This window comes from Cygnus olor, chromosome 3 (genome assembly GCF_009769625.2).
Source record: "Cygnus olor isolate bCygOlo1 chromosome 3, bCygOlo1.pri.v2, whole genome shotgun sequence".
NCBI lineage: Eukaryota > Metazoa > Chordata > Aves > Anseriformes > Anatidae > Cygnus > Cygnus olor.
The window spans coordinates 116763392-116786945 of NC_049171.1; the positions used below are offsets into that span (position 1 = coordinate 116763392).

At 39.1% G+C, this 23554-nt stretch overlaps 3 protein-coding genes and 1 long non-coding RNA gene across 12 annotated transcripts in view; 2 read left to right on the forward strand and 2 right to left on the reverse strand.

The window, feature by feature from the left end:
• USP34 (ubiquitin specific peptidase 34) overlaps positions 1-1886 on the forward strand; it is a 129604-nt gene extending 127718 nt beyond the window's left edge. For all 8 annotated transcript variants that reach the window (XM_040550506.1, XM_040550509.1, XM_040550508.1 and 5 more), the window contains 2 exons: positions 152-311; positions 629-1886. In XM_040550506.1, coding sequence (XP_040406440.1) covers positions 152-311; positions 629-1239 — 771 coding nt within the window. In that variant the 3' untranslated portion in view covers positions 1240-1886. The remainder of the gene's footprint in view (positions 1-151; positions 312-628) is intronic.
• Positions 1887-2652: 766 nt separating this feature from the next.
• On the forward strand, positions 2653-6104 carry LOC121066827. Its single transcript, XR_005817980.1, has 2 exons — positions 2653-3834; positions 3984-6104. It is a non-coding gene; the product is annotated as an uncharacterized LOC121066827 (long non-coding RNA).
• LOC121066826 (activator of 90 kDa heat shock protein ATPase homolog 2-like) lies at positions 2792-14244 on the reverse strand. Of its 2 annotated transcripts, none has more exons than XM_040550521.1 (9): positions 13836-14244; positions 13537-13727; positions 9998-10083; positions 9249-9363; positions 8524-8609; positions 8015-8137; positions 7289-7390; positions 6363-6444; positions 2792-4185 (listed from the first exon to the last, which is right to left on the reverse strand). In XM_040550521.1, the coding sequence occupies exons 1-8, from the start codon at positions 13913-13915 to the stop codon at positions 6379-6381; spliced, it is 849 nt and encodes a 282-aa protein (XP_040406455.1). In that variant the 5' UTR covers positions 13916-14244; the 3' UTR covers positions 2792-4185; positions 6363-6378. The 2 variants fall into 2 exon arrangements, with proteins under 2 accessions (XP_040406455.1, XP_040406454.1); XM_040550520.1 differs by lacking the exon at positions 2792-4185 and adding an exon at positions 5054-6135 and having other exon boundaries at positions 6393-6444.
• Positions 14245-14392: 148 nt separating this feature from the next.
• The window catches only part of LOC121066824 (protocadherin Fat 4-like), a 30156-nt gene continuing 20994 nt past the window's right edge, over positions 14393-23554 (reverse strand). Inside the window, exons 21-31 of the mRNA XM_040550515.1 lie at positions 23017-23261; positions 22626-22735; positions 21788-21919; positions 21085-21221; positions 20204-20401; positions 19068-19162; positions 17506-17661; positions 16390-16587; positions 15638-15760; positions 15078-15246; positions 14393-14622 (exon numbers count right to left, since the gene is read on the reverse strand). Coding sequence (XP_040406449.1) covers positions 14467-14622; positions 15078-15246; positions 15638-15760; positions 16390-16587; positions 17506-17661; positions 19068-19162; positions 20204-20401; positions 21085-21221; positions 21788-21919; positions 22626-22735; positions 23017-23261 — 1719 coding nt within the window. The 3' untranslated portion in view covers positions 14393-14466. The remainder of the gene's footprint in view (positions 14623-15077; positions 15247-15637; positions 15761-16389; positions 16588-17505; positions 17662-19067; positions 19163-20203; positions 20402-21084; positions 21222-21787; positions 21920-22625; positions 22736-23016; positions 23262-23554) is intronic.

The following is a 23554-nucleotide window of genomic DNA, read 5'->3' on the forward strand; positions in this document are numbered from 1 at the left end:
ATTTCGGTAGTGTCAATGTATTTAGAATTTGATCTTTTGGATGTTCAGAACACATGGAAGCCTCTAGTTACTGCACAGATGTCTCTGTGTGTAGCTTTTATCAGAAACAAATTGGAAATAAGGCTAGTTACGGTTGTTGACTCTTTTTTAGGACCTCCGAGCACTTGCCTTGCTGCTTTCAGTGCACACTCCCAAACAGCTCAATTCAGCCCTGATTCCAACTCTACAAGAGCTTTTAAACAAATGTAGAGCATGTCAACAACAAAGGAACTCATTACAAGAGCAAGAAGCCAAAGAAAGAAAAACTAAAGGTTTGCCTTCTATCACGATTTCACTGTAATGCTAAAATTTTACAAACTTTTACAAATTAATGTAACACATTGTTTTCTTACCACAGAGTGTAAGCCATTTCTTGGTTCCAATCCCTAATACTACACAAGAAATGCTGTTTTATTATGGAGCTAAAATTTTAAACAATTACACGAATTGTCTCTAAGAAAATAAGTATTTCTTAAATTCATGTTTAATATGGAAGCAGATAAAAAAATGTGAAAGAAATGGCCTGTTACGTGGATGTATGGCATGAAAGCAATGCAGTTTTTATTAGAGTTTGTTTTTTTTCCTACAGACGATGAAGGAGCTACTCCTGTAAAAAGAAGACGGGTCAGCAGTGATGAGGAGCACACTGTAGATAGCTGTATCAGTGATATAAAAACTGAACCCCAGGAGGCACTGACCCCAACAAGCACTTCAGATAACGAGACACGGGACTCTTCGATCATCGATCCAGGCACTGAACAAGATCCTCCTTCCCCTGAAAACAGTTCTGTCAAAGAGTACAGAATGGAAGTTCCATCTTCGTTTTCAGAAGACATAATGCTAGCAACGAGGTCGCAACACACAGAAGAGCAGTCAGGAAATGGTAAATTTGAAGAATGCAAAGAATTTAAAGACCTGCAGACTTCCAAGGATTCCATTGTAGCTGAGGAGGACTCAGATTTTCCTTCCACATCGATTTCAGCGGTTTTATCTGACCTTGCAGATTTGAGAAGCTGTGATGGTCAAGCCTTACCATCCCAGGACCCTGAAACTAGTTTATCAATCAGTTGTGGCCATTCCAGAGGACTTTTCAGTCATATGCAGCAGCATGACATTTTAGACATCCTGTGTAGGACCATTGAGTCTACGATTCATGTGGTCACAAGGATATCTGGAAAAGGAAACCAAGCTGCTTCTTGACATTAGATGGAGCATGTCTGCTTTTAAGTCTTTTTTTCCCCCCCCAAAAAATGCTGTTTGTATAAGTTTTGCTTATTTCTGTTTTGTGCTTCAGTTTGTCCAGTGTTCTCTGCTTGAATGGCAAGATAGATTTATATGCTTAATTCTTGGTCAGGCAGAACTCCAGATTTCTATTTTATTTTATTTTTTTGCATCTACCGTACACTTTCTTAAAGGGCAATCAGATAATGGATATGTTTTATGTAATTAAGAGTTCACTGTAGTGGCTTTCATTTAATATGGCTGTCTGGGAGAACAGGGCCTCCTTGCCCTGTATGATGTAATTTAAACTTATGGCATTTTTACTGTGTATAATATGGTGTCCTCTGTGCCAGTTTTGTACCTTATAATAGAGGCAGATTGCCTCAGATCGCTGTGGTTCTTATTATCAAAATTAAGTTTACTTGTATACTAAACAACCACAAGAAATTTGATTCTGTAAAGAATCCTCTTTAGCTGTGGCCTGGCAGTATATATATGGTGCTTTATTTAACAGAATACCTGTGGAGGAAATAAAGCACACTTGATGTAAAATTAATTGTTTTATTTTTATTGACATGATCAATTGCTATTCTGTGCACTTCATTAAACTGATTGTGATGACTTTTCATTTGTTTATATATGTTGCTTCAGTCTTTGGATTTCTCATCAAAGACAACTTGAAAACTGAAACAGGTGCAGAAAGAAATGATGCTCAATTGTATATAATTTATGTAAATCTTGGTCCTTTTTTGGTTTACTGTGCATGCATGTTCAGTCACACAGTTGAGAGGGATTGGTTGTTTTTTACTATTTCTTCAGCACTTAATAACAAAGTGGTGGAAGAAACCAGTAGAACTTTTCATGTCTTCCTTTAATTTTAACCCTTTTTAGACTAGTCTCCCCTTTTTTCCTATGCTGTCATCTTCCTTTGACTTTCCTTCTACCTGTGCTGCCTCTGGGGCCCACTCCCTCTGGCCATGCTCCTACACTTTCTTGACACCGTCTCTGCCTCCTTAAATGCTGGGCTGACTTTATCATCTCTTCTTGTCACCTTTCCTCGTGTTATTTCTGAGCAATATCCATTTTGTAGTTACCTCTCAGATTGTCGATGATTTTGATTTTAACCTGATTAAACAATTTTCAGCTTCATTTTCCAGTATCTAAGTTCATTTGGGGTTTTATTCTCTTTATGACATCTTTTTCTTTTGAATTTCTTCATTTTGTCTACCATATAATGTAGTTTAGCATCATTTACTTGTCCATGATTCTATTGTGTGGTGCTTTTATGACTTCTCTTACTCTCTTTGAATTTATTCTTTCTTCTTTTAACCTTCTGTATTTTTTTAACCTTCCATAGTCATTTCTGTGACTTCATTTCATTCCTTTTCTTCATTTCATTCCTTTTAAACCGAGTTTTCCTTCAATTCTATTGGTAATTTTTTCCAGTTTTCTTTCGGTTTCCTAAAAAAGAACCCTTAGTTTTGTACATAGTATTCCCCTCCTTTTACTTTAAATCATTTTTCTAGTTTGTATTTCTTTGCCTTCAAGAACACCATTGTTTTCACTTGTCTTTAAAAAACCTCCAAGTGTCTTCCTCCCTCTCTTAAAGCTTTTATTCTCTTCCACGACTCATCCCAACTCTGACTTAATTTGTTACATATTTCCTCCTAGAGGTCCTACCTCCCATTTAACCCCTGCAAAATTGAGCTTTTAAAATTGTTTCTCCTTTCATTGTCCTCACTGTGCATAGTCTGTTACAGCTAGCGTCTGCCTCCTGGGCTCAAATTGTGAAGATCATTCTCTACACCTATTTTTTGGCTGTCCTCTTACAACTCTTCCCTTTCACATTTAAATTATTTTTCCTTTTGGCTTTCTCAGAGATGAGGTTGGTTGTCCAGAAACTTACTATGTTATGGAAGTGTTATATCGCAAACTATTTTTTTCTGTTTCTGCTTTGTCTCTTCACGCTGCTTGCTCTGCTTAGAATGCCTTCTGTGCTCCTGTGCCTTTTTTCAAACACACAAATTCCAATACGTTTAGTGATTGTTTTCCTCAAACTCTCTCCATCTGTCTCCACTCCTCCACTTTTCACTTTTGTTATACTGGGAACTCTTAAACAAACATTCACTTATAAAACAAACTAAATTTATGCTACTAAACCATTTGTCATTGTATTGTTACCAAATGATAAGTAATTCCTAACTTTGCTCCATCCAGCTCAAGGACTGAGGATAAAAAATAATTTAATGTTCTTTGGTTTTAAGTAAACTGTTGGGGAGTCTGTGAGAACAGGGAGTGTTAACACTCCAGAATAAATTGTTTTGCCTCTCTAAAATGGTGATTGCCCCCTTCATACTAGGTGTGATTAAAAGTGCTAGAAAAGTGCCACCTAGTACAAGTAAAACAAACATATCTCCAATTTTTCTAAATCCCAATATAACTGAATGCAGAACTTGAACTTTCAGGTCAGCAATACAACACTAACGTCAGCTAAGTTCCAGCACCTACAATGAAGATGGGCAGGGTGCAGGAATGCTGGTGAAGCAAAAACAAGAAGACGTCCTTTTTTTGCCTGTAAGGACAGTCAAACAGAACTCCTCCTGGCTGTGAAAGCAGAGGAACTCATTGCCCAGTTCTTCTGCTGGGCCAGCCTACAGGGATGAAGAGGTAGGTATTTCATGTCTTTAATTTAAGAAAGCTTATATGTATTATCAAACTTACAGCTGTGCAGGCCTGAGGGAACAAGAAGGATGCTAACCACAGGTCGTCTCGAGTTCACTACACCTTGCATTAAAGAGGAACGCAGAGCTGGCTGGGGCTGTTCCTCCTCGCACAGCCTCAGACCTCCCGGTGGCAGCAGCAGTTTCCTGGGGTTTTTGGCTGTCCCACATCTGGAAGTGAGTGGTGCAACACCCAGGAACACAAGTAAGTCATTTCTTTTTTTACACTGGTGTTTTGCAATTGGTCCAGTTGATAACTCCTGCTAGTGGAAGGAGACGAGAAAATTCAGGCCAGCAAATCATACAAGTGGACACTTATGACCCTAAAATGGAAGCTTTTGCTAACTCTGTAGGGAAAAGTGATATGAGGCATATTTCCAGAAAAGCACTGGGGCTGCAGTATATACTGTTTGAAGAGACTTGCTATTATTTTTTGTATTTTGGAGAACTAATACTTTGGATGTAAGTAACTACTCTCAGATTGTCACAAAAATTGTCACAAAATCTCTTAGCCTATACTTAATTTAGGGATCTCAATTTTATAGCTAGATTTTCTACTTTTACCTAAAGGTTGCCCCTTCATCAACGAATACACACTAGCTGGAAATTACTTTTGTATTCAAAAGATAAAGCAAATTTTCTTGAATATTTATGAAAAAAGGTACCTAAACTTTTAGAAATATTAGAAAAAATTAGAAAGAGAGAAGCCTAATCTACTAAAACGTGGCATTTTTCAAGAGGTTGTTCTCCACCCTCTATATGGACACCTAAAACAAAAGCAATGCAACGTTTACTAAACAGTCTTTGTACATCTATCCTGTTGATGTTAGGTGTCTGCTCTTGTTAGTACAACAAACCTCACCTAAGTGCAAAGGGGATAACCAACTGCAAACTGTTAAGGGAAAACCTCTCCTGCTGAAAGAGCACCACATCATTATCTTCTGCATGATTTAAGTTTGTATGATGAGGTTGTCATATGTTGGTGTCCTGTAAAATAAAATATATGGGACTTAACTCCTATACAAACTCATTTAGTTAGACATATCAGTTAATGGAGAAAATAAACCTGCATGTAAAACGATGCATTTTATTGAATCAACCATGTTTTCCAAAGGCAGCTTGCCCTTTCTTGGTAAATTTGTTTCAAATTGCATACTGAACTCATTTGAGAATTAAGTTATTCTTGCTAACCTCAGTATGGCTATAATTAAGAGTAACAGTTCCTTACTTTCAATTTCCCAACTACTCGCCTGTCAAATTTATCTAACAAACAGTTGTTTGCTACAGAATTGCAAACGGCCATAAATTATTGAAGTGGAAGATTTACATAATACTGTTTGTTTCTAACGAATTAAATTCCACACTGAGGTCAAGTAAGGCAGTACAGTGCATGCAGACTTAACAGTGGTAAGCATCGTACCAACCAGGATAACATGGCATTTTTAATAATCTTTCCCTAAAACTGTCTACAGAGTTAGAAACAAATTCTGTCTGCAGTTAAACCAATCTCAAAAAGGTATTTGAAGAGGCCGCAAACTATATTCTCCATATTTCTTGAAAGATCTAATTTATCATCTGTTTTATAATCCCTTTCAGTTCACCTCTGATGAGTATCCCATTTCCTAGAGAGACAATTTGCCACTTAATACACTGAATGTTAAAGAACTACAAATGCTTTCTACTGATTTGTGTAGCTTACCTACCGCCGATGGTAGTATTTTACTGCAGTTGAATCATAATTGACCTCTCAAGTTAAGTTGTAGGTAAGTGCAAATGAGATCAATTTCCCCAAGTAAATCAGTTTTATATACATGGTCTGACTTAGAGGCCACCTCATTCACTAAAAATCCATAAATAATGCTTAAATTATATACCATATTATAGAAGTGGGTCTTTATTCTTCCCACAAATAAATTATAAAAAAAAAAAAGTTAACAACGTATAAAAAGTAATGCCCTAACAAAACTATAGTGCTGTTATCATTCCATATTGTCTTTGGATTGCTGCAGTAAAATACGTATTTCTTCAAAATACTGCTTCTTCCAACATTGTCTTGCACTATCTTCATTAGAGACAGGAACGCCTTTACACTCTAACTGCAGTTCTGTTTCAGCAGCCATATCGTTGAAATTCAAGGTAACCGTTGCATAATGTTCTGAAGGAAGAAAAGATAACATTTCAATGAAGTGTTTTTCAAAGGGTTAAATTAAATATATGGTAGCGAATTTCATCTACTTTTGCCTGCCTCTGAGTGAAGCCTGTTTTCACAGATGATAACTTCTGTGGACATCAAGCTGTTCTCTAAAAAACACAGACTAAGCAAGCTTCCAGTTAGCAAGGCTGTTAACTGTCATGTTTTTTTTTTTTCCATGCAAAGTGTAGTCTCTGTTAGGGGTCCTCAGAAAGACTCACCATCAGGCCAGTTTCTGCACCTCCACTTCAAGACAATTCTTTGGCTTGGGACCTGGATGAAAATAAGAAGATTCCTCCCGTTAGCATGTTCTCTGCTTTTGGGATAATTCACACTGCAACTACTGAATGTTAATTCTTCCCTGAAAAGTAAGGAAGGGAACATTATCTTACATAAGCAGAAACACCACTGCAACCAATATGGAAATTGCTTTTTGTTTGTCTGTTTGTAAATAAACTGTTTTCATTAAACTCTCAGCTTGCTACATTCCATTATTTTCTTCTCTCTATGGAAAGGTCATGCTGATTAAATACTAATGTAAAATATTGGTTTTATTGCGGACCTTGAAATGGGGGCAAGTCATGCTTTCATCCCTACACTTTATTCCCTGTCATCTGGATGGCTATAAGATACCAAGTCTAACCTCAGCCACTGTGTACATGGTTTTCAGAAGTTTCAAAAATAGAGCCGAGCTCTAATCACCACTTTTTATTTTCTATTCGCAAGAGCACTCAGTTGGAGACGGTGAAATATTTGCCTTGAACAGCAGAGAGATCGTTTCTCCAGTTACATGAGGAATAGGTATGGATTTGGGAGATAAGACTTAAACCTGCTTTCTAACACCTCAATAAAGAAAGAAAGAAAGAAAGAAAGATGGTGCTCAGTTCCCTCCCCCAGTGCAGGCCATTAAAGTATAACTGATCCCTGTTCTTTTGCTGGGGAAGGAAAAAAAAAAAATCACATAGTAGCAATTTCTGCCTTTGTTGTAGAGGAACTGAACAGGCATTAGAAAAAGCTCATGTCAGAAACTTATGCTACTTTTTAACTCAAAGAAGAAACTGACCCATCTCCACCCCTATTTTTTAAGTGCAAAATAGGTGGTTTTGTTTGTTCTTACCAATTCTGCATATTCACCACTGACGCAGCCATCAAACATCTGGAGTTTCCCTCCTTTCTCAGCTTCAATCACAGCAGGACACTTAGAAAACTTCTGTACCAACTAGGAAGAAAAGAATACAGCACAAGTCAGTCACCTACAACCATACACTGATAAATAATACACCATATTATGAGACAAGGGAGGTTTGTATATAAATTATATAAAGATGCAATTTCATTTTGTGAATTTGGCTTTTCTTCCTATTAAGTTAAGGACAAAAAAAGGTCTAAGCCACCCTAATAAGCTCTCATTAAACATGTAAAGCAGAATGATCCTCCTGCCACCTTACAGAGCTTTCTATCTCGAGAACTTGACAACTCGGTTAGAGAGCTAGCTTTTGTTCAGTGGTAGGACACCATCCAGCTGACACACTACCTCAGCAACTGTCAACTGCTTTTCCATTTTCTCCACTGAAATTCCTCAGTGGCTTAAAACATGAATCTTTTCAGCAAAACTTAACAAATAATGACTATCAGAATTATAAATACTTTGTGAAGTTACAAGAAAATGACAGCTCACTAATTTTTGGATGATTACCTCTCTCATTCCATTTAATGTACCTAGGGAAAATTATCTTCACACTACGAATGTTACACATTTTATCACTTACACAGCTATACAGATGTAATGATAGCCTCCTTTCTTGTACAACTCTTAAGCTCTTCTACTGAAAATATCACTTACTTCCTTAGTTGTGAAGATGCTATAAAGCTCATCTGCTGGAGAGTTGAATATTTCTCTCATAAGTATCTTCACGGTTGGAATTTTTACACCAACTGTATCTGAAGAATGTGGCAAAACAGAAGCCTGTAAAGCAAACAGTATTCACATGAATGACAGCAAAATCAGGCAATTCTAAGTTCTGAACGTTCAACTTTACGCATGCTGTGTTGTGAATATACAATAACTAAACAATGTACTTCGATATTTTTGACAGCAGTATTAATCAACCATTACAGAACACCGTTAAAGATACACGCTGGTATCCCCACCCGGTAGACCCACGCCCGGGTTCTGTGACAGGGCATTTTGGTGTCACATGCCCTGACCACAGCAATAAGCAGGCAGCGCCATCCCAAAGGCTTCCATGTTCGCAGGTTACCACAGGGATATGCAATTGTTACCACAGCAAAATCTGCAGGGACTGCGTTTATGACAGTATTAAACTTGTCCGACACTTCAAGCCAGCATACCTGCACGGCGTTCCCACTTAGTATTCTCTCAGCAGCCACATCCTGACCAGTAGCTTTTGTTGGCAGAATCATTCCCAAGGTAAACTCTGTAATGAAGAAGAGCACTGTTCAGCACAACATTTGAGTCGTACAACCACCCTGACATTTTTCTGTCATGAAGACTGCTGGCCAAAACTGCAGAATGGGTAAAACCATTGAGATGCACAAAATGGGACATTAAAGATGGGAGCACAGAACAGGACATACAATTCCAATCCGGTTTCCCTACCTAACCCATGTCTTTATTACCCATAGTCAAAAAGCAATTTCCATAAAAATACAGGCTTTTCAAAAATACCTGAACCCAAATTAATAAGATTTGCCCATTAAGGCATACACCATCTCCATTAACTTCTCAACTATTTATCAGCAAATGGACAAAGAGGGTAGAGCCCTGTTCTGCTAGCCAACCAGTCAGGCTGCAGGTCTTGCAGTGATTTCTGTGGTCAGCACGTGTAACAAAAATATAGCCTGGATCACTACAGAAGCTTCTGGACACTGTCACATTTGACAGCAACAAAGATCTTGACTACAAGGACTAACATACTAACATTTTTATCTCAGCTGGTAACAGTCAGAAAGAAAAAAAGAGAAGAAAAACCCACAAAGGACTTGCCAGTATATCACCCATCTCTTCGAGAAAGAAGACTGCATAAAAACATATGCAGCACACTGCCTTGCATTACCTGTTTTAAGTGCTTTCAGGTAATCTCTGAGGGCCTCTCTGACTTTTGTGGTTCCTTCAGTTCTCATAAGGTCCTTCAGAACGTCGCCTTCCCCTTTCTTTTTGCTAACATTTATCTAGAAACAGAAAAATGACGACAAAATCTAAGACACATCTAAACATTAGCCTTTTGGGTTCTGGCAATAAAAGAGAATATTTTGGCTTTGTTTACTATATTCAGGGGACAGCTGCAGTTTCAAGTTCATTATGTTCTCCATTTATCCTACCTTTGCTAAAAAACCATCCTTTTGGGTTTTCACTTAAATAAATTCAGTATTTCATTTCCAGGGCGGCTTATTTAAGATCAAGTATAAACGGTTGTCTAATACACAGCAAAAGCTGAGGAATCTGTAGAAGCCAGAGTGTCAACTACTATACAACAACCAACAAGGAGAGTCCTTAAGTTCTCAGGTTGTTTTTTCTTTAAGATTATAACAAGCAGAGTTCTTCTCAAATGTGTAGTTAGTATACAGTCACAAACAATAATTAGCAAAGAAAACCGTGCACATTCCTAGTAGGTAAATTTGAGAACAAAGATGAGTATAATAGATTCCAAATATAAAAATGAAAACATGAAGAGCAAAATAAACTATCCAAGTGTAATTATCGCACTTAATCAGAGCATAAATCAAAATATGATGCCTAAACATTGATTAATGCTTTATTTAAGAATTCTGAACCTATATAGCCATATCAGTATTTCACACCTACCTCTGTATCATCTACCTCATTTTCTTCTGACAGGTTAGGAATTTCAACAGATCCCTTATGTTTCTCACCAGACTCTTTCACTGTACCTGTATTAACATAACGAATTCTTAAATGCATTATTAAAAACTATTTCCCCCATCACAAGAGCTTGGAAATTAGTTGTTCAAAACTGTTACTTGAAGCAAGTTGCCTAGAATCCAATTTAAAGGAAATAAAGAGCAACAAAAAGTCTCAGATATGTCACAATACTTGCACAGTAAACTATTCTCAGAACTGTATTTCCTGCACAGAGGCAGTCAGTGGATATATGTACACTCACACAGGTACACCCTCTCATTAAGCTCATTTTACACTACCATTCTGCTCTCATCTTCAGTTGTCAGCTGTTCTAATACTCTCCACTTTCAAAGATGTGTCTGCCATCACAGAACATGAATCTAAAAAGGGGGCAAGGGAAAAAAACAACTTCCTCCTCCCCTAGATTTCTCTGCCCATTAATGAGAAGCTCCCTGGAATGCCAGCTATTCCTCCTTGAATGCCTTGGAAGCTCCTACCGTACAGACACATTACCATCAAACACATGTATGTATGACAGACAGGTGGATGACTGAAACATACAGAATAGGAAACTTCACTTGTGAACGTTTGAGAACAACCCTTCTGCTCTTTGCAGTTGTACTGAGAACTGCCGGTAATAACTGTACTCGTCAGACAGACTGTGCAGGACCAGAGAACACGCTCTGCTCCTGTGTCTTTTTGGGCAAAGGCCCACGGTCACTTACCTCCTGGGCTATAAAGCTCTACGAGCTCGATACACGTGTTCTGGAGCATGAACCCTACCCTTGCTTTAGACCCTTCCTTGCTTTAGACCTTTCTGTGGAAGGATTCAATGTAAGGTCTGCCACGTTCAGTTTTCATTCCAGTGAAGACCCCCTTGCCTTACAAAAGCATTTAGTTATTTAAATTTGTTCACCGTTTAGATCATGTTAAAATCTGTTCAGAGAGCAATAGCAGAAGCATGCACTTCTGCCCCAAATCCAGTTATCTTCATACTGTTCTATCCGCAAGACTAAAATACAAACAACCCAGTGTTAAGCATGACTGCAAAAGGGGAGTTATCATCAAGGCCAGCATCATATTTATTTGGATTCTCTCACCTTCAAAGGAGCTAGCCAAATACCAACTCTCCCTCATTACCTATGCCCCGAAACAATCGCCTACCTACGGGGCGGCACTAAGCGCTGATACAACCTCGTGGCTGAAGGTCAAGGTCACAGTGAAGTACACGCAGAAAACGCTCAGACATTTCTAAGCCAGAAGAAGAGTGAATGATGGTTAGTAATGCAAAGTGGAGTATGGTGCAAAGATTCCATCCTTGTCAGAACAATTCAATGAAGCACAGCATGGGACACAGTCAATTAGTCCAGAAGGACAGCCACATCCACACAGCAAAAGGTAAGCTACAAGATCTCCCTCGGGCTTCTCATTGTCTCCCAGGAGAACCTGTTAGCTCAAGTAGGAAGCCATGTGAGCTACTTAATTAAACCATTACTATGCTTCAGAACCCAACACACCTCCCATGCAGCCTCCTCAGTTTCCTCTCTACTGTTTCCTTCCAGTTCCAGGTTTAGCACTGGCAAAACTACAGAGCACTGTTTTTGCACACGTTAAAGCAAATCTTATGTTCAGCTACTCTCCCCCACGATATGTGCAAGCATGCAGGAAGAATTTTTTAGGAGCAAAACACAAACTTGACTTCTATCCATTCTGCTAATTTTATTACCAATGTTAAGAACTCTTAAAGTACAGATTCCCTGGTAACACAGGCCAGGATGACAAATTTAGTTTTATATAAAAACAGTAAACAGACTTTCTCTCCTTCCAAAAAAACTGCTTGTCCAAGGGATTGATACAGATGTTATCTGTGCTGGACAGTAGAGTCCAATCAGTTAACAAAGTTGGTTGTTCAACATTATGTAGGTACAGCTGTGGTACAGCTTCACATTTTTACTATCACTGTAATGTAAGCAAAATTATTACCTTTTATGGAAATAAAATAGAAATACTCCAGTAGCAGAGCTAAGAATAAATGATTTTTTTTGTTGTTGTTTTCTAACAATCCACTATTTTAGAAAATTAACGGTAAAAGTATGTTTCTTGGAAAGACCTACTTATAAAACCACTGTTGCAATACATGTTTAAAAGAACATACACCACAGTCCTCATAAAGCTTCCATCACCATGTAGAATGATCCATTAAAATCCTCATTACATCCTCAAAAAGTGAAAGAGAGAGCAGCCATTTTGCTCAATTACAGTGCCATTAAGTACTGTTAGTTCCTCACTTTCTTGGTGCTCTGTAATCCTAATTGCTAAGGGGAATATTTTTCTTCCCAAATTGGACTTTCCTAAATGGCTACAAATTTCAGGTTTTATATCTTTTCTGTCCTTAGGTATCCACATTTTAATTACAGCTTGAATTCCTAGTTATCTGGGAAGACATGCAGAAGGAAATAATTACAAAAACTATTGTTTTCGCAGTTCAGTCTCAACTCTCATTTCTAATTAAGAGCTCTCAGAAAACACACAACGTGGTGGCTAGCACGTAAAAAATCAAACAACCCCAGCTGTTTCAGAATTTCACCGTGTAGTAGCAAACTCTTTTAAAACTAACCTCACACATTACCTAGCACAATACTAGCTGTCTGTAGTTAACAATGAAGGGCACAAAGATCTAATACAGAAGAGGAAAATAATTTATGAAGAATTTGTATAGAAATGTAAACAACAAAACACTGTATATCTGCCTATTTCTAAGTTTTAGACAGTGAAATACAACAAACAAAAACAGGACCAAAACTATTTAAAACTTTGATAATTTTAGCTTATTTAAAAAACTGATTATAAGTATTTAAATTGCACTGATATAAAGCGTACCTCCCTTTTTTTCTGTTTGCCTTCCTTTCCGTTAGATTTAGACCGCACGTGTAACTACTTTCTTGGTTTATAACACATTTATAATATAGAACTATCAAGGTGAACCCAAACTAAACATAAGTACTTCTTTAAGCCTCCTAGTCTCAATTCCAAATTTGTTCAGATATGAGCACTAGTCTCATCATCAAATCAAACGCTGAAGTCACAGTCAGCCAAACCAAAGCGAAAGAAACAAACAAAAAAAACATAACCCACAGTCACCAAGAACTGTGCTGGACAGGGCACCACAAAAAGGAGAAGTGTGAAACACCGCCCGCTGGAGCACCCAGCAGAATCACCAGAGGCTACAGTCCTGTTTTGGGGCACAGGAATAAAGAGCGAACATTAAACATGGCCCTTGGCATTGCTGCCTCCTGCAGAAACAGTGAGGCCTGGGGGATAGCCCGTTATCCCCCCAGAACCACCGTTTCCAGTTTCCTTACTCCCACTGTTTATTTTTTTCCCTCACACAACCGTTATATCCTCAACGCAAACCGCGCTGGGTTTGGGAACGTGCCCCTCTGCTCGGTTCCTCCTGCCCGCCCGCCGAGCCGCCCCCGCACCTCTCCAGGCGAGCCGCAGGTTCCACTCGTAGAAGAAGATGAGCTTCCCCTTCCGGCTGCTGCAGGACGCCTCGCCCTCGGCCTGCTTCAGCTCGCTGATCTCGCAACGCCCGGCCTCGCCCTCCACCGCCAGCCCCACCAGCACCTCCTTCAGCTTGCTCTTGGACCAGCCGGTCGCGTCCCGCTCCGTCCTGCGGCGGAAAAGCGGCGCCCGTCAGCGGCGCGCCCACCCCGGCCCCTCACGGCCCGCAGCCGCCTCAGGGGGCCCCGCGCGAGCCCCGCCAACGGCCGTCCCTCACCAGTGCCAGTTGTTGACGTTGGTGGCGTCCGCGCGCTCCTCCACGATCCACCGCGGGTCCCCCTGTCCCCACTTGGCCATGGCGCTGCCCCCAGCCCTCCGCACCCGGCCCTCGGCACCCGGCCCGCCCGCGCCGGCGGCCAGAAGGTGCCAGAAGCTGCCCCTCCCCCGAGGCGGCGCTGAGGCGGCCCCGCGCGGCTCCCGGCCCCTCAGGAGGCGCAGCCGCCGGGCCCGGGCCGGCGCGGGTGTGCAGAGCAGGGCCGTGTAACAACGAAACGGCACAAGCAGCACAAAACACCCCTCCACAGCCCTTTTGGAAAGGCGAAAGAACAGAAAAGGGGATGAAGGCTTGAGGAACGCTTCATCTACCCCTAATGAAAAGGCAGTGCAGGAGGAAGCTGGCTGTTTTTTTCGTGTTTTTCTTTTGTCTTCTTTTATTCATAACACACAGAATTAAATACCCTGTAAGAAGCAACTCTATCGCTTGTTTTCTTTCTTGTCCATCTCTTACAGCACAAACAGGAGTAGCAAGCATTAAAATTCAGATAGCGTCCCCCTATTATTACACAGCTAATTTTGTATTGTTACAGTGGTTTTGTGGCTTTCATAAAAGTTCTCTTTGTCAAGCACTGTTACTGAGGAAAGCTATCATCATCGGACTCATCTAGTTCAGATTCTGTATCCAAAATAATTGCCGCTTCTGAAAATTTTACTCCTTTTATTTCTTTCTCAGGGACAGGTGTAAGTGAAGGAGTAAGTGAAGGAGCTGAGTCATGATTTGAGCAGTCCTGCAAGAAAACAAAGAACACAGCTGAGGCAATGCTACCGATGGTAGAGTGGACAAATTCTAAGCACCAGAAGTTATATCACTTTAACGTGTATTCTGCCTCTGAAGCTTGCAATGAAAGCATCATCTTCAAAGCTGCAAGCTGTAGGAGCAGCAACACACGAGAACCCTTTCCTGTACTTGTTCTGCAAAAGATGGAAGAGAACCACCCTTCTTTTCTGCATCACAAAATCCTCCTCCTCCTCCCTCCTAAGCAAAGACAAACAGCCCCTCCTCAAAGCTGGTCATTACTTATGATTTTTTTTTCCATGGATGAGTTCAGTCACAAGTTTACAGTCTTTTAATAATTATTTCAGTAATTTGATGAATAGTATAAAATAACTTTCACTCCATTCATTGCAATTGAAAAGCCAATTGCCTGTTTTGTTGTGATTTTGGCAGTGGCTTGGCACTTACATTTCTAGGTAGAGCGGCATTTTCAGAAGCTACCTTTTTTTCTTGTTCACTGCTGATATCTAATAGTGTCTCAAGGTAATTGCACTTTTCATTGGCCTGAAGTACGTCTTTGTCAGCATTGCCTTCTTTGGTATCCTGCAGGTTGCTAAATGCTATTGTTTCAGTTCTTCTGAAAGAGAGTTAAGAGAATTCATAACACCTTCATCTTGCAAATAGTTATGTGAAAAAATCTTGGCTTGTCTGAAACAGAGAAATACGTATGCTGATTTCAAAATTACTGGGATTTTACCCAGGTGAATGATATGTAGCTTCTTACAGCCTGAAAGCTTTTTTCCTGCATAAGGCTTAACAATAATGATTTGTGATACAAGATTAAAAGGTATTAGCTCCCTCAAAGCATAGATACTATAGCCTATTACTGTAACAGTTCTTAGAAATCAACATACACGCTATTGAAAGATGCAAGGAAAATCGTACGTTACCAGAATAACCAAGAAACACGTCTTTTGATATGGCTTTTTTTTTTTAATATAAATTTGTGGTATCAGCATTCTACTTACACTTCATTTGTATCCTCTGGTTTCGCTAGGTTGTTCAGACTTCCATTTTTGTCAGCTAAATTCGGATTATCAATACCCTCCACTTCATGTAGCTTCTTAACTGAATACTGTTGTTCATACATTCTGAAAATGATAAATGCATTAAAATTAAATTGCTCATTCTTTTTAAAGACTGGCTTTACAATTGTTTTCCAAATAGAACATGAAATTATTGGTATCATAGTTTTAATATACAGCATCTCTTTTCTGTATTATTCTGGCAATTAGTTTTGAGTATTGCCTATTTTTTGATTATATATTAATCGTAATAGTGTAAATATGAGCTAACCTCTTGAAAACATATTTCTTTTCCTCATCTACATAGTCCTACAGGCATTGAAGTCAGCAACAAAATGTCCCTTGACTTCAGTACACAAGTTAATGTGGTTAGAGAAGACTTAACACATGTATATTATAGGTACTTATGGCCCCCTTCACAGCCAGAAATTTCTGCTGTCCACATTTCTGTTTTTAAAAGTATTTGTTTCTGCTGTTGCTTTGTGCCAAAAACAAAAGAAACCAACTTTAAGTTATGTATATTGAGAGGTGTTTAATACCTAGAGTAAAAAGCCTATTTTGATAGACAGCAAATCTTAGGCAATACTTGATCCAAATATGAACAATTTATCAGATTAGTCTTTTTGAAGTTGACATTTAAAGTAAACTAACTGTTGTCAGTCTAAACTACATTGTTAAAGTAAAAATATGAGTACCTTTTCCTTTTTATAGAAATAACCACATATACCAGGAAGGCTATGAGGGTACAGGCTAACAGAACACTGAGAACAATAGTTGCAATGAGTTCAGGAGTTGTCGAGTCAGCAGGAGTCTCTTCTATGTCAGCGGTAACAGATGTTGAAAATATCTTCTGAAGTTCCTGCTCAATGTTTGCCTTCTGCTCCCTAAGTTTTCTGTAGACAGAAAATTAAAATGCTAATGATTTGTCAAACCCTCATTTAGGCTTGCAGAGTACTGAAGAAAATAATAGAATTTCACACCCTGGTCTGCCAAGATTGTCTTGTCATGTCTTCCATTCAGGAAAAATTCCATTTTCTAGCAACCAGTCCTGGTGCTTATGAACTAAAATGATGCAAAACTTGGAAAACTGAACTTGAGATGTCAGTATCCTCTAAATCCAGCTCAAGGCAGCCACGTATAAACAGTTTAGAAACACCAAGAGTGCTTTCTTCAGCAAAAAGGGATCATAGAATCATAGAACCAATTAAGGTTGGAAAAGACCTCCAAGACCATCTGGTCCAGCCATCCCCCTACCACCACTATCACCCACTAAACCATGTCCCTAAAATCATCCATGCAGAGTGCTTCCTATGACCACAGGCTCTTTCAGTTGTTTCAACCACAAACCATTTCTGGTTACACAGGTGTTGAGTCTAGAAATCATTTGCTTTTAAACAGCAGCTCCCCTTAATAGTATGTTTGCGTGAACATGCATTCATACCACTATAAGGTTATGAAACAAATGTAAAATAACTGAAATTTAAGTTTTTAATCAAAATTCTGCAATTCAGAAGTGAAGGCAACATCTATTTTAGTGACATTATTTCTGCTTCCATTTTCTGTAAAACTGACTTTTAAAATTTATTTTGCACAATTAAACAGCCATATTCATGCTTTCAACAGACTCTGGATATTACCTTTGAATAAATAATGTAAGCTTTCTGAATTCTAAAAATTCAGTTTGAGCTTTTAGGTAAGTGCCAGATAAACTGTTATGTCATCAAAACTCATCCAGTTGAGCCATTAATAATGTTAAGGGAAACAAAACCCAGCTGTATAGATGTGATACCCAGAAGATCGACTGTACAAACCTTTTTACATCTTCTGCAGGTATTTCCTGGTTTGCCTCATCAACAGCAATGATTTTTATGTAGGTTACATCAGTGCTTTCTCTTGTTCTTCTTTCAAACTCATTGGAATAAACGTCAACAATGTATATATTCCATGCAAGTATATCTTCTATGACTCTGCCATCATATTAAGAGAACATTGTTAATTAACTGGGCAGTGACAAATTCTTTTAACACTGGAAATTAAATGATAGAAAAGTAGTACTTAATACAATACTTTGCAGATATTTAGCATTTTAATCTAAGGATGTCAAAATGCAGGATTATCATCAGCAAAGGAATTAAGCTTTTTGCCCAATATCATTGGGTGATTGAGTAGCAGAGAAAAATAATATCCAGTCCTTGTCTCTGACTATTAAACAAAAGTATATTTCATTAGTAGATGCTATAAAACTTTTGTACATAGCCTGAAAATTCTTAGCTAGGTGCCATTAGCATAACTGAACAATTAGAGAAAAGAAGGATTAACAAACCCTTAATACCTAAATTTCAAAACCAATATTGCATAGTATATCATATGTTTAGTCATGCTTTTCAAAGTGATATATGGTCCATTTCATACTTGACTTTTTATGATAAATACAGGTAGTGATACCTGTAGTGATACATGAACAGTAAAGGTGGGAAAAAGGGAAATTTGTTCTCATAAACCGTATTGTTTTCTCCCAGTTCTTTAATAAAGAGATTTTCTTGCTGGATCAGACCATTGGTGCCATTAATCCATCATTCTGATAGAAGTTAGTACCAGCTGCTTCCAAGACAGGAGGAGCTCTAGGGGTTCCATTTAATTTTTACCAACAAGAAATTGGTGGCATAACAATGTCAAACTCATTTTTCCACTCTTCAAAGCTATTTCCCCTCAAAAGCACAGGACTTGATATTTCCAATGTAAATACATGTTTATGTATAATCAAAGTATTATGTGTCTTTATTAACAACACAAAAAGGCCAAAACGTGTTTTTTCACTTTACTGTGGCCATCCACACATTGCTAGCTAATCCCCTAGGGTTGTGGGGGCTGAGACCTTGGAAAGCACTGCTGCTGTGCCACAAGGGAGATTTTCTCATTTGTAGTAAGTGATTTTGTTTTGAGGACTCGTCTTAGGACGCTTGTCAAAGAATGAAAGATTAGTACATCCTCTATCCTATCTGTGTCCACATGTGTATATTGGGCCTACAATCCATGAAAAATTATTAAGTATATAAATAAACTTGTTCCTAGGCTGTTGAAAATTACAGAAGCATTGAGGTAGGAAGGAATCTCTTGAAATCGTCTAGTCCAACAACACTTCGACATTTGTCAGCTCAGGCCAAAGCCTTACAGGTAAGAACTGGCATATCTTTCTGATGGATTCCTGTGAATTCCCTCAAATTATTCTGCACTACATCAATTTGAAGGCTTAGCTTTTCATGAGGGCTGGCTGTATCAGCTCCCCTGTAAGCTGTCAGACCCCTATCTCAAAGGAGCTCTACATTTGTCACCGGATATTATATCAGAATAAGCTTCACAGTTTCATAAATACCTTTCTACTTCAGCAATGCTTTTTTCAACAACATTGATCTTCTGATTAAGAACAAGTACCACAATGTTTTTACTGGAGCTGGAATCAACAGTTACCTAAGAAATAAAGAAATTGCCTGTAAGGTTTTCTAAAGCATTTACATCTCCCTCCAAGATTGACTTTCAAAAAAAGACTCTGATGGTTATGCTAAGAATGAGAGATCATAACTTTTTACATCAATAATTTCAATAGAAAGCAGTTTTTAAGATAGCATTCTAGGCAATTCTAAAGTTGAAGCACTTAATAAATTGTAACTGAACCAATATAGAACTCTACTATGCCTGTGAGCAAGGTTTCAGAGAAAAGTTTGCCAGATTTTCATATCTTGCATTCTCTTTGCATGCATGCAATTTCATGAAACAGATTTCCAAAATTAGGTATGGATAAATAAATCTGGATTTCTCTGCACAATCTCCAGTTATACCTGTCAGTGATCTGCATGCACAAGTTATTATAAATGCAGTATTTAAAGGATGCTTATCTAATTTTATATTTCAAATCTTCATTGGAGCGGATGAGACTTGGTGTAAAATGTATCTGCTGTGCATCTACATCGAGGTTCTTGCACTAATAAAGAGGATATCCTGGGGAAATTGCACCAAGGAGGGAGGAAGTGATATCAAATTGTAATACCTGATAACAACTCTTAAGTCAAGGTAAATCTTTCTTTCCAGGGAAGAATAACTCAAGAGTAAATTTCTCCCAGAAATAGGTTAGATCCTTCCTCCTGTTCCTGTGCTCACAGTGATTGCCAAATGGTTCTCTCCAGTCTTATCCCAACCTCCCTCATCTCAAGGCAGTTTTGTTAATCTAGCCATGGCCGGAGTTAGTTAAGAGATTAATTTGTTCCATAAGCAGGTAATTGTCCTTTAAAAGTCAATTTTCATGTCAACAGATTTTCATCTGTTAAAGGAAACAGCAACCTTGTAATTCTGGCCTGAACATATGTAGTAGATACTGGCATTACCAACAGTCTCACTGCATGGTATTATTATTTTTTGTTTGTTTGTTTTTGGTCATTACCAAACCTAGTCCTTCTTGTATACACAGCTTTGACATGGAAGCAAATCAATACTATAAATAGCAATCTTTCTTACATTGACTTTTGTCTGGGCTGTGAGTCCCTTTCCACTTTGGTCTGCAGCCTGGACTTCCAGATAAAATGTTCCAACCTTTCCTGCTACAGAAACTGTAAAAACCTGCCCTGTATTTTCATCGATGTCAAATTCATTTGTTTGATGATTCACTAAACTGTACAGCAGAAGTCCATTGTCTCCTGAGTCTGGATCTGTGGCCTGGGTTTAAAAAAAAAAAAAAAGAAAAAAGAAGAAAAGATGATTATGAGACTCAGCGTATGTCTTTCGGGCTGTTCATTACCCTTCAGTCATAAAGCTGCATTTTTTATTCGTAAGACTGGACTATTTTAGGAAAGTGTTGTCATAAATTTTCCCTTTGCACTAACAAAGTGGGACACAAGCTATCAGAATCAAACCACGGGTATGAAAGGGGAAATAAATTTCCCATAAAGTCTAGGAGGATTCTACAACTGCAAGCATAAAGGAAGCAGACTATAGGAACTGAGAAACCTCCGACTTAGAAAGAAAAATACAAGAATTGCTCCATTTTGTATCTCATTTCCTATTTGGGTTTGATGGTAACAAAGCAATTAATAGTGCCGAAGAGAGAACAGTAGTCTGTGCAGTATGTAATCCTTGAGGCATCATACCTTTAGGCAGCGCCAGGAGTCAGAACAGACTGCACATTCTTGTGACAGAACCACTGGTAGGACAGGTATGGACCAGTTCCCTAAACACCCCATCCCTCACCTGCATTATGATAAACCTGGATGGTGGGCAGAATTTGACTCAAGCATTTGAGAGCAGATTTAACAGCTCTTTTAGCCTAATTTAAATGCGAAAGAAATTCAAATCTTTCAAAAGATTTCTGTCCTTGTGAAGAGTGCAGACAGATACTCTACCTGAACTGTAATAACCGGGTACTTGTATGGCACAGAGTTTGGCACCCGAGCAGAGTAGACGCTTTGCAAAAATGCTGGCTCTTCATTTACATCCTGCACTGAGATTGTCAGCATTGCCACATTTGGAGCAAACAGGCCTGTTAAACAAACACAGGTTATCTCGAGTGCTGCTCAGCCTTGTGTCTGCAACAACAAACATCAGCAAGGCACAACTTTCAGAGGCCGGGGCAGGCTGTGGCTTTACAGCAGTATCTCGGCTGCATTTGAGGATGAGGGAGAAGGAAGTGAACGCAGTTGAGACATGCCCAGGGGAGCTCTGTTTGACTTCCAGGACCCTGGGGAGAACAGGCAGTGCAAGGCAAAAAGTGACAGTACTGCTTCTCTGTCAGCCCTCTACAGCTGGCTGTGCTATACTGGGCAAAGGACAGGCAGGTTCCTCCAGTTCCTGCTATGGAGTCCAACGCCCAGGTATTACATTCTTTTCTGAGACTACAGTAAGACCCTGTGAGAGTTTGCACCCTTGGAGGAAGGCTACTGCTTTTCTCTGCACAACCTCGACCTTCAGCTGCTTGTCTTTCACACCAGACTTTTCAGTTCAAGAGAATCTTGATTCCTATAGTTGGTTGCAAATACAGAAGGCAAAGAAATATCTTGCGTTCATTGCCCCTGATTGAAGTTGGAAAGCCCTTCACAGGAAAGTTACCTGAAGACTGGACTGCAGCAGTCGAGACATTCACATTTGCTTCAATTACAATCACATACTGAGAAGTCTCCTCATAGTTCAAATTAATTCCCGTTTTCAGCTCACCACTTTCTGGATCCAACCTAAAATGACCTGAAAGGAAAAACATGCACCTCCGTTGTTATAGCTGCCATTTCACCTGTGGCTCTCCTACCTTTTGTGTCTTGTTTTCTCTTAGGATGCTTCCGTGGGCCCTCTCCTCTTACAAATATGAAGTGCTTCACTACCACTGGCTAAGCAGTGGACGCACCACAGCTTGGGGGGCACCCCAGACCAAACAAGCCTTAAACATGAAAAGGAGCAGCTACTTTGGAAAATAAAACTGCAGCCTCTTGTTGCACACATTTTCCAAGTTTTCTATCAGTTTTTAATTACTCCTGTTTTTTGTGTGCAAATGGAGTCACATATCACAGCTGCAAAAGCTGAAGAAGGCCAGATGCCCTGAAAGGTGCGAGTGTAAGGAAATGATAGACTAAAAGAGATTGGCAAGGAGGAAGCTGCTTGTGTATGAAAGCTTCATCTTAGCTTCTTTAGCCCGAAAATTACCCTAACTTAAGACCATCAGAACCCATTGGCAAGTTATAACCACATCTTTAGCCAAAGGAGATTAACAAACTCTCATGCTGAAGAGCTCTGAAGGAAGTTCTTTGTGTGCTTTTACTTTTTTCTCCAAAGAAATTACACACATTTTTATCCTTGCTCTCCATCTCCTCATTTAAATACAGTGGCATCTACCACATAAAAGACAGGTTAGCATGTTATCTTAGCTATTTCAATTCCTAAGGGAAATAGTACTCACCTTTTTCATTGCCAGATACAACTGTATAAATAATCGGTTTTCCTAAAGTTTCAGCCACAACAAAAGTGTAAATTAAATGATCCACTCCCGTGTTTTCCAACACTGAAATGCTAATACAGAAGACAAATGATAAAACATAACGTTAAATTTCCCAGCAGTTGTTGTGCTGAAAGGCTTCAAGATTTAACTCCTTAAGAATAAGGTATCTGTGGAAAATTCTGCCCCATCCCCTCTAGTTGTTTGCCAGAGCTCAAAACAACAATAAAAACTAATGTCCTTCTGTGCACACCAAAGGGGACAGCAATGCTATGATAATTATCTTCAACTTTCAGCTTTACTGTGTTTTCCACTACCTGACAAATATGTACCAGTTACGTTATGAAAGCCTCACCTGAATTGGCTCTCATTAAACTGAGGAACAAATGGACGGTTGTCGAACACATTAAGAGTAATCACAGCAGTGCTGTTTAAAGATGGAGAGCCTTTATCCTCAGCCATCACTGTTAACCGGATTTCTTCAGAACTAGGCAGGTTTCCAGTTGTTATTATTTTCCCCTTGCTCCTATCTTCTATCAGGAAGAATGCGCTGAAGCTTATATCTGGGAGGATGTAGTATTCGATAAGGCCATTTTGCCCCTGCCATGAAAGGAACACAACTTTATTAAGATTAAGATAATTAAAAATATTAAGTTTAGACGTGTAGATGGGGGTACTTAGCCTAGCAAGACAGTAACCTAAAGGAGCAATGTCACTTTTGCTTGCAGGACCATGTAATTTTGGTGCTCCCAGTCCTGTAGCACAGACTCACCGGAATCTTAGTATTTCCATGCTTAAATTGACAAAATGCCAGAGCATTTTACTTAACTAGACAGAATCAGGACTCACAGCTACTTCATGCTGAAATTGTAACGCTAGAGCAGCAGCAGCCA

Bases quoted from the DNA above. Each gene is read 5' to 3' on its own strand.
- LOC121066826 (XM_040550520.1), bottom strand. From the start codon at position 13,915: ATGGCCAAGTGGGGACAGGGGGACCCGCGGTGGATCGTGGAGGAGCGC. The intron at 8,610-9,248 runs GTAATGCAAGGC...TCTTCATTACAG, and splicing joins CCTGAAAGCACTTAAAACAG to AGTTTACCTTGGGAATGATT. The intron at 7,391-8,014 runs GTAAGTGATATT...TTTTCTTCCTAG, and splicing joins GCATCTTCACAACTAAGGAA to TTGGTACAGAAGTTTTCTAA.